The sequence below is a fragment of the Ipomoea nil genome, unplaced genomic scaffold, assembly GCF_001879475.1.
Source record: "Ipomoea nil cultivar Tokyo-kokei standard unplaced genomic scaffold, Asagao_1.1 scaffold3340, whole genome shotgun sequence".
Classification (NCBI taxonomy): domain Eukaryota; kingdom Viridiplantae; phylum Streptophyta; class Magnoliopsida; order Solanales; family Convolvulaceae; genus Ipomoea; species Ipomoea nil.
In genome coordinates, this window is record NW_017619768.1 from 211,895 (window position 1) to 228,353 (window position 16,459).

The window sequence follows — 16,459 nt, forward strand, 5'->3', positions numbered from 1 at the left end:
ATATTAATTTATAAATAGATTCATGTAATTCACGTAATGTAACAATTTAAGTAAAAGAAGAATATAATATCAGTTACTATTATATATATATATATATATATATATATATATATATATATATATATATATTATAGTAATAACTTTTTAAATTTTTGAATAAATTTTTAATTTTTTGTATATATTTAATTATTTATATCTTAATTAATATGCAAATATATATAAAATAAGCTTTGTTCTTAAAAATGTTATTTTGTAGATTATTTAAATACCACATAATAGTCATTGATGTTTTCCTATATAATAAACTTTAATTTCTTAAACAACATTCAATTTCATTAAATGGTTGCAAAGGAGCATGAGTATTAATACTTTTCTAATTTTGAAATTTCACGTTGAAATTTTGAAATATCATTTATATTTTCTCATGAAAAAATAAAAAATCCTTTATTTATTGTATATAATTTGATTTTCTAATTTATTGTATATAGTTTGAATTGAATAAATGTCAATTTTTTTCAAATCTCATGTGATATCGTTTTTTTAGTACTACCCACTATGTTACAATGTAGTATCTGTTCATAACTATCTTATGTGGTATCTAATAACACAATGCTTTATAATATCTCTATCTCTATCTCTATATCTCTATATATATTAAAGCAAAATAATTGTCACAAAAATTTTCCTTCCAAATGTGAAAACATTTATTGTATTCATATTAATATTAATTTATAAATAGATTCATGTAATTCCCACAAAAAAATTCCCTCCAAATGTGAAAACACTTAATTCATATTAATTTATAAATGGATTCGTGTAATTCATGTAATGTAACAATTTATGTAAATGAAGAATATAATATCAGTTACTATATATATATATATATATATATATATATATATATATATATATATATATAGAGTTAATTCCAGCAATGGTCCTCCGACTATATTGATTTTCCAAAATTAGTCCTTGACTTTTAATTTGGACACTAAAGGTCCCTTGACTTTCAATTTCTTTCCAATTGAGGTCCTTTCGTCATAATACGGTTAATTGAATTTTAAATGAAGGGGTAAACTCATCATTTCACCTGCCTGTGTATTATTCTTAGTATTTCTCCATTGTATACGCGATATATATGAAGATAATCTTAGTCGAAACTCTAAAATGTTCCTCGTCGTTCCCCATTTGCTGACCACTCGTGTGTGCGTTCCTCTATTATTGAGATGTTTACAAGGTATAACAGCGAAATACGAAGGGAGAAATACGAAGAATAATACATAGGCAGGTGAAAGGACGAGTTTACCCCTTCATTTAAAGTCTAATGAACCGTATTCTAACGAAAGGACCTCAATTGAAAAGAAATTGAAAGTCAAGGGACCTAAAGTGTTCAAATTAAAAGTCGGGGACTAATTTTGGAAAATCACTATAGTCGGAGGACCATTGCTGGAATTAACTCTATATATATATATATATATATATATATATATATATATATATATATATATATATATATATATTATAGTAATTATTATAGTAATTAATTTTTAAATTTTGAATAAATTTTTAATTTTTTGAATAAATTTTTAATTTTTTGTATATATTTAATTATTTATATCTTAATTAATATCCAAATATTTATAAAATAAGCTTTGTTCTTAAAAAGGTTATTTTGTAGATTATTTAAATACCACATAATAATCATTGATGTTTTCATATATAATAAACTTTAATTTCTTAAACAACATTCAATTTCATTAAATGGTTGCAAAGGAGCATGAGTATTCATATTTTTCTAATTTTGAAAGTTCACGTTGAAATTTTGAAATATCATTTATATTTTCTCATGAGAAAAATAAAAAATCCTTTATTTATTGTATATAATTTGATTTTCTAATTTATTGTATATAGTTTGAATTGAATAAATGTCAATTTTTTCGAATCTCATGTGATATCGTTTTTTTTTAGTACTACCCACTATGTTACAATGTAGTATCTGTTCATAACTATCTGTTCATAACTATCTGTCTATCACATGTGGTATCTAATAACACAATACTTTTTAATATATAATATATGTTAATAGTAAGTGATAATGTTCAATATAAAAACCAATTTAGTATTGCTAAAGAAAAATACATTTCAAAATAAATTTTCATCATTAATGTTTGATTTATCATTTTTTAAAAGAATTAATACCCAATATAGTCATCGACTATATCAGTTTTACTCACTTTATTCCTAAATGACTTTTTGTACTCAATTTAGTCATCGACTTTGATGATTTTTCACAATTTAGTCCTTTGTTAAAAATTCTGTTAATTAACGGTTAGAAATAGAGTCCTAATGAAAATTTCTCATCCTTCATCCCATTTATGATGGTTCCTTCTTCTCCCCTTTATTAAGATCCACGGATAAATGCAAATATTCGAGGACTATATTAGGTATTAACTCTTTTTAAAAATATTATCAACAATAAAGTTACTTAAATTTTATGACGTGCATCGCACGGGGGTAAAAATATATTGTTCCCACTTGATTCTTCTGGCTTATCTTAAAATAAACGCCCATTTTTACAACATATTTTCCGTGCATCGCACGGGGATAAATACTAGTATATATATATATATATATATAACTAAAATTCTCCTTCCCAAAACTTAGGGGCATTTATGTAATATTCAAATTTAATTAAAGGGATAATGAAGTGGTTCAAAAATTTCTTGATACTGTCTAGCAAATAAATTTAAAATAAAATAAAATAAATTAATACAATAAATTAATAAACTCAAAAAAATAAAAAGATTCATACAATTAATTAATTAATTGTAATTACAATTATGATTATTCTAATTAAGAAAATAAAAAATTAAGGAATTAATTGTAATAATAGTCCAGATTTCATATTAACACACTAATAATTAGTATTCTAATTAAGCTTATAATTATACATTACATTATAGAGATATTACTATTTTCCAAAATTAAGAAATTAATTAAATATATTTTAGTATAATTAATGAATTATTACTTTGCTAAAATTAGGAATTAATTGTAGTAAATTTTTGTTTTTCTTCTCACAAGTTGATGCCGATACTGTAAAGGACGATGATGATGAAGTGATTCAAAAATTTCATGATACTGTCTAGCAAATAAATTTAAAATAAAATAAAATACATTAATACAATTAATTAATAAATTCAAAAAGGTAAAAAGATTCATACAATTAATTAATTGTAATTACAACTATGATTATTCTAATTAAGAAAATAACAAATTAAGGAATTAATTGTAATAATGGTCTAGACTTCAAATTAACACACACACACACACACTATATATATATATATATATATATATATATATATATATATATATATATATGTATATATATATAAAAATCCTCCTACTTCATTTTTCTACCTAAACTTTTTTACCTAATTAATTCAATATTTTTTTGTCAAATAATTAATAAATTTTATTTGATAAGTAAATGTACAATGAAAATTAATTAAAACCTATTAATTAGTAATATTATATAATTATGGTATTTCTATTGAGTACCTATATTTATTTATATTGAGTAATGAGTAATATGGTATTCTGACAATTCTCGTATTGTTATCCCATTTTAGTCTCCAACAAATATTCAACGTGATGTTATTACCTTAATAATAATAATAATAATAATAATAATAATAATAATAATAATAATAATAATAATAATAATAATGATAATAATAATCTCTCTCTCTCTCTCTCTCTCTCTCTCTCTCTCTATATATATATATATATATATATATATATATATATATATAAAATAAAAAATTCCTCCTACTTCATTTTTCTGTCCAAACTTTTTTACTCAATTAATTAAATATTTTATTTGTCAAATAATTAATAAATCTTATTTGGTAAGCAAATATATAATGGAAATTAATTAAAACCTATTAATTAGTAATATTTCATAATTATAGTATTTCTATTGAGTACCTATATTTATTTATATTGAGTAATGAGTAATATGGTATTCTGGCAATCCTCATATTGTTATCCCATTTTAGTCTCCAACAAATATTCAACGTGATGTTATTACCTTAATAATAATAATAATAATAATAATAATAATAATAATATAATAATAATAATAATAATAATAATAATATCCCCTCTCTCTCTCTCTCTCTCTCTCTATATATATATATATATATATATATATATGTATATATATATATATATGTATATATATATAAAAATCCTCCTACTTCATTTTTCTACCTAAACTTTTTTACCTAATTAATTAAATATTTTATTTGTCAAATAATTAATAAATCTTATTTGGTAAGCAAATATATAATGGAAATTAATTAAAACCTATTAATTAGTAATATTTCATAATTATAGTATTTCTATTGAGTACCTATATTTATTTACATTGAGTAATGAGTAATCTGGTATTCTGACAATCCTCATATGGTTACCCTATTTTTAGTCTCCAACAAATATTCAACGTGATGTTATTACCTTAATAATAATAATAATAATAATAATAATAATAATAATAATAATAATAATAATAATGTTTTCATTACTTTACTTTCTATCTAACCCATTTTATTACTATTGGACACAAATATTATTTACAATTAATATATATATATATATATATATATATATATAAAATTTTAATACTAATTATTTATGTAATTTGCAATTAAAATTTAATTCTATCTATACTATTAATAAATAAAAAAAATCATCTTTTTGTGAAATTCCCACCCAAACAATAATAAATGTAAATTGTAAAAGAAAATTGATATTATTAATTAATTAAAAATATAAAAGGGTCTTAATGAAAAAGGAAACCGATCAGAAATTAGTCAAATTGAAAAAGGAAACGAATATTATTTATTAATTAACTAAAAATTATAAACATCCCTAACTGACTTAAAATAGAAAAGGAGATTATCAGATCAACGTGAAATAATATTTGATTAAGAATGTAAATTGAAAAAGGAAACTGATGTTCAAATTTAAATAATTATATATCAATCAAAATATTATTAATATATTACAACAAATATATTCCGTGCATCACACGGGCATAAATACTAATTTTTGAGTAATGATAAATTCTTAATTTTAATTTTAGATAGAGTTTTACTATGGCGACCTTCAAATTCTACTTTATTAATTTTATTACTCTATGATTTGATAAGCATGAATAAGATATTTTTATCTTGTAGATCTAGAAAAAGTTATCCACATTTAAAATTTATGAGAGGGAGTAAAATATGGAAGTACAAATAGTATTTTACGCATAAATATCCTACATTTTTTGTACATTGATTGAAATAAAATTAGTAAAAAAGGAAGGAGCCAATACGGTAGTTAATTGTGCAAAAAATGATAACGAGCAGTTTGAGCAGCAACTGCAGCTGTGTGATTTCGAGCACAAAAAATACACAGCAAAAGCTGAGCAGCCAAATTTGCTGCGATTACTCTTCGGTAGCAAACACCAAGAAGAAGGCAGCAATCATGGAGGATGCATCAAACCCTTTCCAATTTCTGACCAAGAAGCCTTATCAGCCTCCTACTTGGGCTTCTTCTCTCAGCCCCGTCCCCTCTGACGTCTTTTCCCTCGGAAACGTAAGAAAATCTTCTCTCTGCATCTGTATATATAATCTATATATACATCGCTGCATTATGTTCAGTATATGTGATTGAATTGCTGATGATATTTGCTCCATGTCTAGTTTCCTACTCCAATTCACATATGGAACTTGCCCAATCTGCCTACAAACACCGAGGTCTGGTTGAAGGTAAATCAATCAATTAAAATTTTTTCTTCTTTGAGACTTTCTGTGTTCTGCTTAATTTATGTATAATTCAGTTATGCTTTTCACAGTTTTGACTAATCAATTCAATTCTGACATAAAAGAAATTTGTATCTATAGCGTGATGATCTTTCAGGAATGCAGTTGAGTGGTAACAAGGTGAGGAAACTGGAATTCTTGATGGCAGATGCTGTGGCACAGGGAGCAGACTGCATTATCACTTTAGGCGGCATTCAAAGTAATCATTGCCGTGCTACTGCTGTTGCTGCCAAGTATTTGAACCTTGACTGTTATCTTATACTGCGAACTTCCAAGGTATGTGACAAATAGTTTGTTACTTTTTCTTTTAATGCATGTGTTTTGGAAACTCTTTGTGCCTTTATTTGTAACTTCTGTGTACATAATTGCAGGTCCTTGTGGATAAAGATCCAGGATTGACAGGGAATCTCCTTGTTGAGCGCTTAGTTGGAGCTCACATTGATCTTGTTTCAAAAGAAGAATATGCAAAAGTTGGCAGTGTGGTATGTATCTTTTCATTCCTCTCCTTTACTTGTGGAATACCTACCATTTTACATCAAGAAGAGCAATTCAACCACAGGAAGCAACATTGTAATACAGTCCAAAACACCATCTAATTTGAATCTGTCTAAAAAAGTTTTGAACAAAAAAATATTCTCCTTGTAACCAGAAAATCAAAGTAGACATAAACTGATCCTTAAACTTCTCAAAACATGGTTGAAGAATGAAAAAAACAAACTTTATTGCATCCATTTGAACTTATCTTCGTAAAAATATATTGATGTGCTAGGTTATTGCTGGTTGTAATAGTGATTTTTGTTTTATTTCAGGCTCTTGCTAACATATTGAAAGAAAAATTGTTGCACGAAGGGAGAAAGCCCTATGTCATACCTGTTGGAGGATCCAATTCTTTAGGAACTTGGTGAGGTTCTTCTTTTCGTTTCTGCAAACTCTGAGAGAATTTTACAACTAAAAATAAATAAAAGGACACCATTTTACTGAATTTACTATTAACAGGATCTTGCTACTTTTCAAGTTCTATTTTTTTTTTTTTATGATCAATATAACACACTTCCATTTCAGGGGCTATATTGAAGCTATTAGAGAGATTGAACAGCAGCTTCAGGATACCGCTTTTGAACAAAAATTTGATGACATAGTAGTAGCATGTGGCAGGTTGTCTTTCTTATCTCCTTCATTTTATATTCTTCTAGTTTAGTTTTAGCCTAAATCTGCTATCTCATGACTTGATGAAGTACTAAAAAATGGTGAAAGTTTCCTAATGAAAGTTTTTTTTTGAGTGACACAATAGATCAGGAGTGTATGCTCAAATTTTAATTTCATCATGAGTAGTGTAGAGAATAATATTTTGCTTCTTAATGGCAAAAAGAAAATTTTGGTGAGTTTAGAAGTCAAGCATGAACATAATCCCCTATTTCAAATATGGTCGGAACATTTAACGACAGTAGAGCATTGATAGTTTCATTTTCCACGAATTTATGAACCTTCAGATCTACTCTTTTAGATGGGAACTTAATTTATACTAATTAAATTTTGTATTTGCAATGTGGCCTTATGGTAATTTATTAATTTTGATTCATTTCTTCATGAGACTTCAGTGGGGGTACAATTGCTGGATTATCTATTGGATCGTGGCTTAGTGGCTTGAAGGCAAAAGTAACTGTCATTTACATTATGTTTTTTTTTTTTTTTATCCATTCCCACCTCCATGGTTTATTTATTCTCATTAATAAGAGGTTTTGATTGAAGGTTCATGCACTCTGCGTTTGTGATGATCCTGAATACTTTTACGAATACGTTCAAGGGCTACTTGATGGACTCAATGCAGGGATTAGCTCACATGATATTGTCAGCATCCAAAATGTAAGGATCCCATTCAGGTTTGCCAACCTCGTTATGTGTACATTTATCTTGGACTTCATTTGTTTGCTGCTTAATTGGCAGCATTGTATTTTTGTTGACAAGCTGTTGTTGATTGTCATTGCTTAGCTTAGCTGTTGGAAATATGCTCTTCTTAACTTTAAAGTGTTATACATCTTTATGCTATTCATTTTACATTTCAATATGCGTTTGAGAAAAGATGAATGATTTCTTTCTTGGAGAACAAATTTCTCTCAAATCTTGGGTTGACAATTATCTTATATGCGGATGTAAACAATATCAACATTGAGTGCATTGAGATTCTTTTCATTTCGCTTTCTCCTATTCACATTATTCCTTTGGCATGCAATTGCGGGAATTGGATAGAAGAATGAGATTCCTCTATGAATACCTGACATTTTGTATAAGATAGATATATTTTATACACCAAATTTGCACACCGTAGCCTTTTTTTTTTTTTGTGAATAGTTACTTGTAAAAAAAAAAACACTTATATGTCATTGGTTACCCTTTTGTTATGTACAGGCCAAAGGTCTTGGGTATGCTATGAACACTAGCGAGGAACTTAAATTTGTGAAAGAAATTGCTGAAACCACTGGTGTAATTCTTGACCCTGTTTACAGGTATGATCTTTGATGATTGTGTTAATTTATGTTTGGAGATAGTGTGAGCCCCATCCAGCTGAGTTGGATGAGCAGTTGGTTTAGATTAAGTATAGTTAAATCTTCTTTTTAAAAAAATAATAACAATAAATTTCCTTTGCACTGAGTTCTATCTGATAGCAATAGCATTATTATTCTTTCAACTAAGTACGTACATACGTGGCCTGGCCTTTTTGTAGCGGGAAAGCAGCATATGGGATGATGAAAGATATGACTGAGAATCCAAAAAAATGGGAAGGGAGAAAGATTCTTTTTATACATACGGGTGGACTGCTGGGGTTATTTGACAAATCAGAGGAAATGGCATCACTGGTGGGGAATTGGCGCAAAATGGATATCCATGAATCTGTCCCTCGAAGGGATGGCACTGGTAAAATGTTCTAATTCAAATACTCCCTAATATAATGGGCAGTGACCGGAATGATGTACTGCAATGCTCTGCCGTGCTGCGCTGTATGCAGTAGTATTAAGCTAGCTAAGAGCAATAAATTAAATTTCACATACACTTACTCTTATTATTAATTACCGGCCGATTGAACCCATATGATGCAGAGGCAAGAAAGCAGCTGTGACATACATGGTCTGTGCAATGCAGTTTGTCGTATAAATAAATGAATGACTTGCGTTTCTAGTATTTCATGCTTTTAAAATAGTAAAGAAGAACCCATCAATATACTTGAATGAACCTGTTACATAATAATATATATAATGGTACAATTCAACAAATTAATTAGTAAAGAAGAACCCATCAAAATTGGATATGTAGGTACCGTCCGTCTATTTCACAAACTATCACCTAAAACAATATTATATTACACACATCATGTACAAACAAATCGAATGCATATACCCCCTCTCCCTTACTGCTACTGGGGTAGGGTACTACAAATAGATGATTCCGCACCCTCTCAAATCAAAACATATTTAACTACTCCATCATCTGTGGAAGGAAATTATACATACGCCAACTTGGATCGCATCCTTAATCCTTTCCCAGCTTTACTTTCAAAACAAATCTCTTCTACCTTATTAAGATGATATTGGCTCATAAGGATATGACAGCCAAGGGTGATTTAGAGCCTCTGTGGCAGAGGGACGCTTCTTTGGGTTTATTTCTAACAGATGACTCAAAAAGTCAATGAAACATTGATCCCCGACTGGTAACCGATGCCGCAAGGATGTTTTTTTGGGAATCAAGTACTCCAGTCTGTTGGTCTCCTGAAGGAAATATAAGTGCCAAAAATAGATAAAACAGTGAGAGAGAAACTGATGCATGTGAGGTAGAAGCTGAGGTAGTTCTAAATTGACATGCATTGGAGGGTACAAGTGTCCTTTACCTGATTTCGCTCGTACAACATGTGGTTCTTGGTGAAATATTTGTATGCATCCTTTCCCTTTGCAAGCATCTTTTGCTCAATTGGACCTATAATACCAATCACCCGAGCAAGCAAGGTGGCTGGAGAATCATTCTGGAAGAGGACCTGCACACACACAAAACATAAAACTGTTTCACATTCTGCCCTAGGATCCAAAGGAACTAGCAGCAGAACAAGACAATTTAATATATCATCCCAAGAGTTACACCAAACAACTAAGTCACATGTCCAATGTGTCTTTGTGAGAACCAAAATTACAGCATTCTTAAACTATCATATATGGCATTGACTATCAACAATGTAAATGCATCTCTTATGAACAAGTCAAAAGGAGAAATGGCATTGACTTTCTCAATTCTCAAATGATATCAACAAAGAACAACAGCCTAAAACCATCTTTGTTCCATATTTATGAACACTGCCTAAATAGTTAACCAAAAACATAAAGCACACAACTTAGCTTCACCTACAATACCACCCCCCCCCCCCCCACCCAACCCAAAACACGCACAAAAGCAAAAGAATCTTGGTTTACCATCAATATGCAATCATAAGGAACTTACATTGCCAGTACAAAGTTCTGCCAATATGCAGCCAAGTGACCAAATATCAATCTTTTTATCATATGGAAGTCCCAAAATTACTTCAGGTGCACGGTATGATCTAGATTGAACATATGAACATAGGTGATCTGTTTCAAAACAACTGCTTCCAAGGTCAATAACCTTCACTTCACACCTACTGTAGCTTTTTACCAAAATATTCTCAGGTTTCAAATCACAATGTATAAGTCCAAGGCTGTGCAGGAATTGGAGTGCCTCCAAACACTGAATCGTAATAGACTGCAGATGGGATTAAGAAGCAAGTCAGAACCAACAGAATCACAATGCAGCATCCATAAGGAGATTGCTATGGAATAAACCTGTAGTCTTGGCATTGTAAAGTAAACTTCCCCTCCAGATTCTCTATTAAATTTATGGAATTCATATAAATTAGCTTTCAGTAGTTCACATACAATCAACAGATGCTCCTGAAAACAGACATAATACAATGACTTAATTCTGATTTCTTCAATATATAACTAGGTAGGAAAAGGGTTATTATAAACAAGTGGTTCAGTAAAAACATTATTTAGAGTTTAGACAGTATCAAAATTATTTAACAAAAAGCTATATTATTTTCTTCATGGAAAGTAAAATGACCATCACAGGTAAAGAGTGTTCACTTACTCTATAATAGAAGTAATCATACAACCGAAGCACATGGTACTTATCAGCAGGATCATGTTTATTGACAAACTTGAGGAGCTTTATTTCATCAAGGCTCTGATCAAAGAAATCTTTGTTGTTCTTTATAATCTTCACACATACATCCATGCCAGTATGAAGGTCATGAGCTTGGATGGCTTTGCTGAATGCAGCAGATCCAAGATACTCGGTAACATGATAGCGCCCAGCTATCACTGAATTTAGAACAACATGAAAATTTTTGTCCTCCTCAAAACCAGTTCTGAACCAAGGAAAAAAAGTTCCAGTAAGCAAAACAGGTTTGAGTTACTCCTTTTAAGATAGCTCAGGAACACTGGAAAATTTTAATCAGGTAAAATTGCCTAAGGATAAATAGACAACAATGTTTTTTTTTAAATAGGGAAATATAACAACCATCCACAGTTAACCATACATTAGGGTGCTACATTGCTGCACTTGTAGTTGAGTTAATCAACTGAAAGCTAGTAGTATGCACATAAACAGTCAATTGACAATTAAGAGTTAAAATGTGTTAAGAGAAGTGACTATTAATCAACCAATAGTATGAAGGCCACACCATTGTAGAGCACTCAATTTCTAGAGTCCAGACAACCCAAATAAAGCAACTCTACATCCACTTTACATATTTTAAAATCAATAATTTAATCATACATGAACAAGCTAAAGACTTCATGGCACTAGAGTGGAGACCACTGCCATCTTCAAGCTCAAGTACTAAAACCATTGAATTAATGCCAGCATTTGCTATAGATAACATTATTATAGTGTGGTTTCATAACTTCTGAGCTATGAAAAAACTCCTTAATCGTGCTTTTTATCCTTTATCCCTCTTCAGTTATGTTTTTTTTTTTTTTCCCTGAATTTCATCATGCTGGAAAAAATTAAAATGAATTAACCAGTTTTTCAGCAATATGAATTACTAGAAATGGCAGCAACTGGTTGGATAAAGGATCAAGAATGTGAAGGTGTCAATATCCAGATTTCTGTGGCCTAAAGTGTTTGCAGAGGAGTTTGGACTATGTATTTATAGGAGTTTGTAAGTGTAAAAGGTATCTATTTTAAAAACTGAATCAATGTTCAGACCATCAACATTGGTATAAAGAACCTAAAATATAAAATTCGCATTAATTAAAATGATCAAATAGGAAAAAGAAAACACCTGTTTTTCCTGTGCACAATTTTGAGATCGAAGGTTTCAAATTCTTCCTCCTGTGCCTTTATCTGCTTCACTTGTTCCTGTACTGCCACTACTTCTTCATCCTCCAATGATGCACCCAGATCTTCTTCTCTTGCAATTATTTGGGTATCATGTTCTTTCTTCACATGGTCACGTTCAGTATAACCATAATTTGGAAGTGATGAAGGGCTAGAATTTGCAGATCCAGTAGCATTTGCATTATTATCATATCTTGAGCTCTTGACAGGTGATGACTCACTACTCTTTTGCCTCCATGGAACAAGCATGCCATCATTTGTTACCAAACAGTCATCAGTATCCTCAGCTATTGCTGATTTTACCTCATTTGACCATATAGATTTTCCAGAATTGGTCTGAACCAACTGTCCACCTCTAGGAGGGGGAAATGAGAATCCCCTATCCAGGTGACTCTTTGTCCTGTCAACACATGTTATAAACTTGTCAGAACTGTGATTACCTGCTTTCTTATATCTATTTGATCTCTCAGAATAAGTCTTGTCTGAGTCATGCAGTACACCTCTGGACCCACCAATACCGACATAATTATCATGGAAGTACTCCATGTCCCCGTCAATACTCCCTCCAACCAGGCTTTCCCGAACTTCACTGCCAAAATCAGCAGCATCACTGTTAATTCCAACACCAATGGATCTAACTGACCCATGTTGATCATCATCCAAACAAATCTGATCTAGATGAGACCTTGAACATTCATTCAGGACTTTTTCATCCCCTAGCATGACAAGTTCATTTGTTTGTGTGACAAAGCCCTGCCACACTGGCTCCGCACGAATCAAATTTAATTCATCCTCATCCATTAAGCGTCCATCATGTTGAGCAGCCAAGCCATCATGATCAGCTCTCCTGTATATTTCAGTTACTGACAACCCCATGGGATCATCTGCAGGCCCAACTCCATCAACAGCTTTTGACTTGATATACTGCTCCCCTGAAAAGTAAGAATCTTCTTCTGCAAAAGATTGGTCATCTTCTTCTCTGTTTTGACTTCTTTGAGGGTCAGGTACACTCCCATGTCCTGTTCCCTTCTCAGTGTCACTTGGGTAATCAATTTCATGAGACAAAAACCAGGTCTCATCTTCAATAGGTTGCCTAGTGTAGCCTACATCATCATCATCGTCATATTCATCAGAGTCCCAATATTCAGTTGGATAGTCAACAGGTTCACTAAGTCCACCAATAGTTGCGAAACCAGAAATAAGATCAGAAGTGTCCCCAGCAATTCCCTGACTCACAGAGAACAAACTACCTTCCACAGGCCTTTTTCCACCTGGACCATAATTCGAATGATATTGTTAACATATTGTCAACAAATTAACAAAGAAAACCAAAAGTAAATAATGAAAAAATGCTCTTAATCCCGGAAACCAAACATGAGATAAGCCCAGAATATATAGAAAAGAGAGACAGTCACATGTCTCTAACCTATCATTGACTTATACTCACTATTCTTCAGTAACTCCCAATATTTTCAGTCGTAAACAAAGGCCCTTCAGAAGTCCATGACCTTTGAGTTTCTAGCATGAAAAATTGGCACAATGTTTCAAATTCCTAACAGTAAATATGATCCAAAATCCCATTGTTAGAGATGCCACCCTAAAGTCTATGTCCTACTCTAGAACTTCATCTCTGATTTTGAAGCCAATAAGGTTCTACTAAAAGCCAGATATCGTACATAATTTACTAATTCTAAAATCATTATAACTTTTCACTACAGTACTTTTTTAACCATTTATCATTCTATCCATGTGTTAAATACAATGGAGTCACCTTCAGAATCCAAAGGGTCAAAACCCCTAAAGTGCCCAGATAAAGAACGAAAATAATTTGTTCACAAATCCAAATAATAAAATAGCAGGGTGGGTTATAAATATAGCATGCAGGCCAAATATACAGCCCATCAGATCAGGAAAAACATAAGAACCAAAGTTAGAAATTGTATGAACAAACCTGAAGGGTTAATTTCTTGTCCTACAGGAACATCCAGAAATGACCCTATAGGATAGCCTTTATCAGTATTAGAAATACTTAAGTCATTTGAATCTCGTTCAAACTTTTCTACCCAATGAATATCAAATAGCTTCTCTTCTGATTTGAGTCTAACAGGTGGTAATCTGGGTAGCTCTTCCTTTTGGTTCTCTGATCCAAGTGGAAGGCCAGAGCCAGAAAGATCCCTTTGCTCACTTCCATGTGCTCTCACAAGGTACAAAGCTCTTCCAATTTCATCCACTTGCTCTTTGGTAGCTGCCTTAACGTCAGTAATCTCTGGTTTTCTTTTCTCTTCATTTTTATCACCGATTACAATTTTATGATCATAACTCGTTGATACATCTTCCTTTGAGAATGGAAAAACAGTTTTCAACAAACAGTCATTCCATGAGTTATCAGCAAAAGCATCTTTGGAACAACTCCCAATTTGCTTGTGCCACTGATCAACTTCCTTCAGTTCCCTATTTTGATTTTTCTCCCACTCCACTTCCATATAGGTTTTACTAGTATTTCCTGGTGATGATGTTCTCCTCTCATTATAGGAACTACTAACTTCCCCACAGTTTTCAGAATCCTTACCGCTATCATGGAACTCACTTGGATTAGGCATTGTCTTTCCATACACTGAAAAGCCCACAAAGTTATCCATAATAGCACTTCCGCAATCACTCTGATGAGAAACAACAGGTCCAATATTAGGATTGTATTTCCGCGAGTACAAATCAAATGCAGTATCCTTTGAACCGTTAAAACCAAAGTTCTTCTCACTTGTCCCAACTGATTCATTAACTTTGCTTTGTTCCCCTACATTAGCACAATTCTTCCACTTGCAATCTGACCCACTCCTCCCAGTTCCACACTCTATCTCACTGATTGTAAGCTCCTTTGAGACCTCCACACTCCTAAAACTCGTATTCTGTCCAACTTCCTCATTATTCCGATGATCCATCCTCAGATTCTCTCCGGAGGTTTTCCGCCCATTGGCTTCTTCGAATGGTTGGTTCAACTCCTTGTCCTTGAGAATAGGTTTGTGAGGAACACCATTTGAATCAGGATGGTTATTCAGCTCACTACGCAATGCAGCCTCTGCCCTAGTAAACTTGTTCTTTTTCAAAAATTCTAGAATAGCGCCTACTGAGCTCAAGTCCCCCATTTATACAAACAAACTTCTAACTCCCTCAACCTTACCACGAGCAATATTTCATTAAACCTGAAAAATTGACCAGGAAAAATAACCAAAAACAAAATAACAAGCATTATGAACGGAAAATCCAATTGATGATAAGTTCAAACCAGCATCGATAACAACTACAGTTCAATCCAAATGCAATATTCTCGCAGTAAAATGTCACATGCCCAGAGAATAAAGTCAGAGTGAGCATATGTATTCAGACTCAAGGGGGGAAAAATCAAAATTTTCGAGAATTGAAAAATAAATAAATAAAGGAATATATTGCCAACTTGAAATTAGTCAAATAAAATTCTAAGCGACCAATGAACAAAATCTAGATCTCCAATTTTCTTCCAAACAGTAGGAGGGAAAGCAGCAGCTTGAAAGAGTAGGAAAAATTAGAAAGAAGATAACGAAAGATGTTAATAATAAATAAGGAGCAATTAAATATGGAAACAGAATCGAAAAGCTACAGAAATAATGAGGAAAGAAGAGTTGATAAGTGGAAAATGGCAACTCACAGATCGAAGAACGGGGATTCGATATCTCCGCAACCAAATACTCCCCAATCGATTCCATCGGCAAAACATGACTCCCATTTTCTGAGATGGAAGCTTAAGATACGTCGTACCCAAACATCACCTGAACTCCACTCATAGCAAATGAGAGCGTCGGGATTATGAATTTCTCTCTCCTTCTGGTGATTTTTCACTCTCTCTCTCTCTCTCTCTCTCTCTCTCTCTCTCTCTCTCTCTCTCTGTCCTCCTCCTCCTCTTTTTTTTTTTTTTTTGACACACAGAGAGAGAGAGAGGGAGGGAAGGAAGATGGTGACCCGCCTGGCCTGGTAGAATTCCCTTTGGGTTCGGCCGTTTGGGCTTCTGTTCCGGTCTGGCATTAGTTCCCCCTTGCATGTGTAACTATTATTATCCAGACAGTTTGAGTTTATTATTCTCTTTTTTCATTGGTTCCACTTTGGATAAAGTATGCAAACTTTTTTTTTTTTTGGTCACATTTTTCAAT

The 16,459-nt window shown here is 31.7% G+C and overlaps 2 protein-coding genes across 2 annotated transcripts; one reads left to right on the plus strand and one right to left on the minus strand.

Moving 5' to 3' along the window:
• The first annotated feature begins 5,371 nt into the window (after positions 1 to 5,371).
• LOC109170788 (putative D-cysteine desulfhydrase 1, mitochondrial) lies at positions 5,372 to 8,805 on the plus strand. Its single transcript, XM_019319952.1, has 10 exons — positions 5,372 to 5,649; positions 5,757 to 5,822; positions 5,958 to 6,152; positions 6,248 to 6,358; positions 6,686 to 6,777; positions 6,939 to 7,031; positions 7,475 to 7,532; positions 7,626 to 7,739; positions 8,283 to 8,380; positions 8,599 to 8,805. The coding sequence occupies exons 1-10, from the start codon at positions 5,407 to 5,409 to the stop codon at positions 8,801 to 8,803; spliced, it is 1,275 nt and encodes a 424-aa protein (XP_019175497.1). The 5' UTR covers positions 5,372 to 5,406; the 3' UTR covers positions 8,804 to 8,805.
• Positions 8,806 to 9,092: 287 nt separating this feature from the next.
• LOC109170786 lies at positions 9,093 to 16,179 on the minus strand. Its single transcript, XM_019319948.1, has 8 exons — positions 15,961 to 16,179; positions 14,230 to 15,478; positions 12,223 to 13,549; positions 11,025 to 11,304; positions 10,718 to 10,825; positions 10,359 to 10,637; positions 9,757 to 9,900; positions 9,093 to 9,637 (listed from the first exon to the last, which is right to left on the minus strand). The coding sequence occupies exons 2-8, from the start codon at positions 15,419 to 15,421 to the stop codon at positions 9,449 to 9,451; spliced, it is 3,519 nt and encodes a 1,172-aa protein (XP_019175493.1). The 5' UTR covers positions 15,422 to 15,478; positions 15,961 to 16,179; the 3' UTR covers positions 9,093 to 9,448.
• Between the last annotated feature and the right edge of the window lie 280 nt (positions 16,180 to 16,459).

What these genes read in the sequence shown, in the direction of transcription:
- LOC109170788 (XM_019319952.1), top strand. Translation starts at nt 5,407, where the DNA reads ATGATAACGAGCAGTTTGAGCAGCAACTGCAGCTGTGTGATTTCGAGC. An exon ending in ACGTCTTTTCCCTCGGAAAC is followed by an intron (nt 5,650 to 5,756) that starts GTAAGAAAATCT and finishes CTCCATGTCTAG; the next exon opens with TTTCCTACTCCAATTCACAT. An exon ending in ACACCGAGGTCTGGTTGAAG is followed by an intron (nt 5,823 to 5,957) that starts GTAAATCAATCA and finishes TTGTATCTATAG; the next exon opens with CGTGATGATCTTTCAGGAAT.
- LOC109170786 (XM_019319948.1), bottom strand. Translation starts at nt 15,421, where the DNA reads ATGGGGGACTTGAGCTCAGTAGGCGCTATTCTAGAATTTTTGAAAAAG. An exon ending in ATTGTGCACAGGAAAAACAG is followed by an intron (nt 11,305 to 12,222) that starts GTGTTTTCTTTT and finishes TCCTTGGTTCAG; the next exon opens with AACTGGTTTTGAGGAGGACA. An exon ending in ATGATTACTTCTATTATAGA is followed by an intron (nt 10,826 to 11,024) that starts GTAAGTGAACAC and finishes GTCTGTTTTCAG; the next exon opens with GAGCATCTGTTGATTGTATG.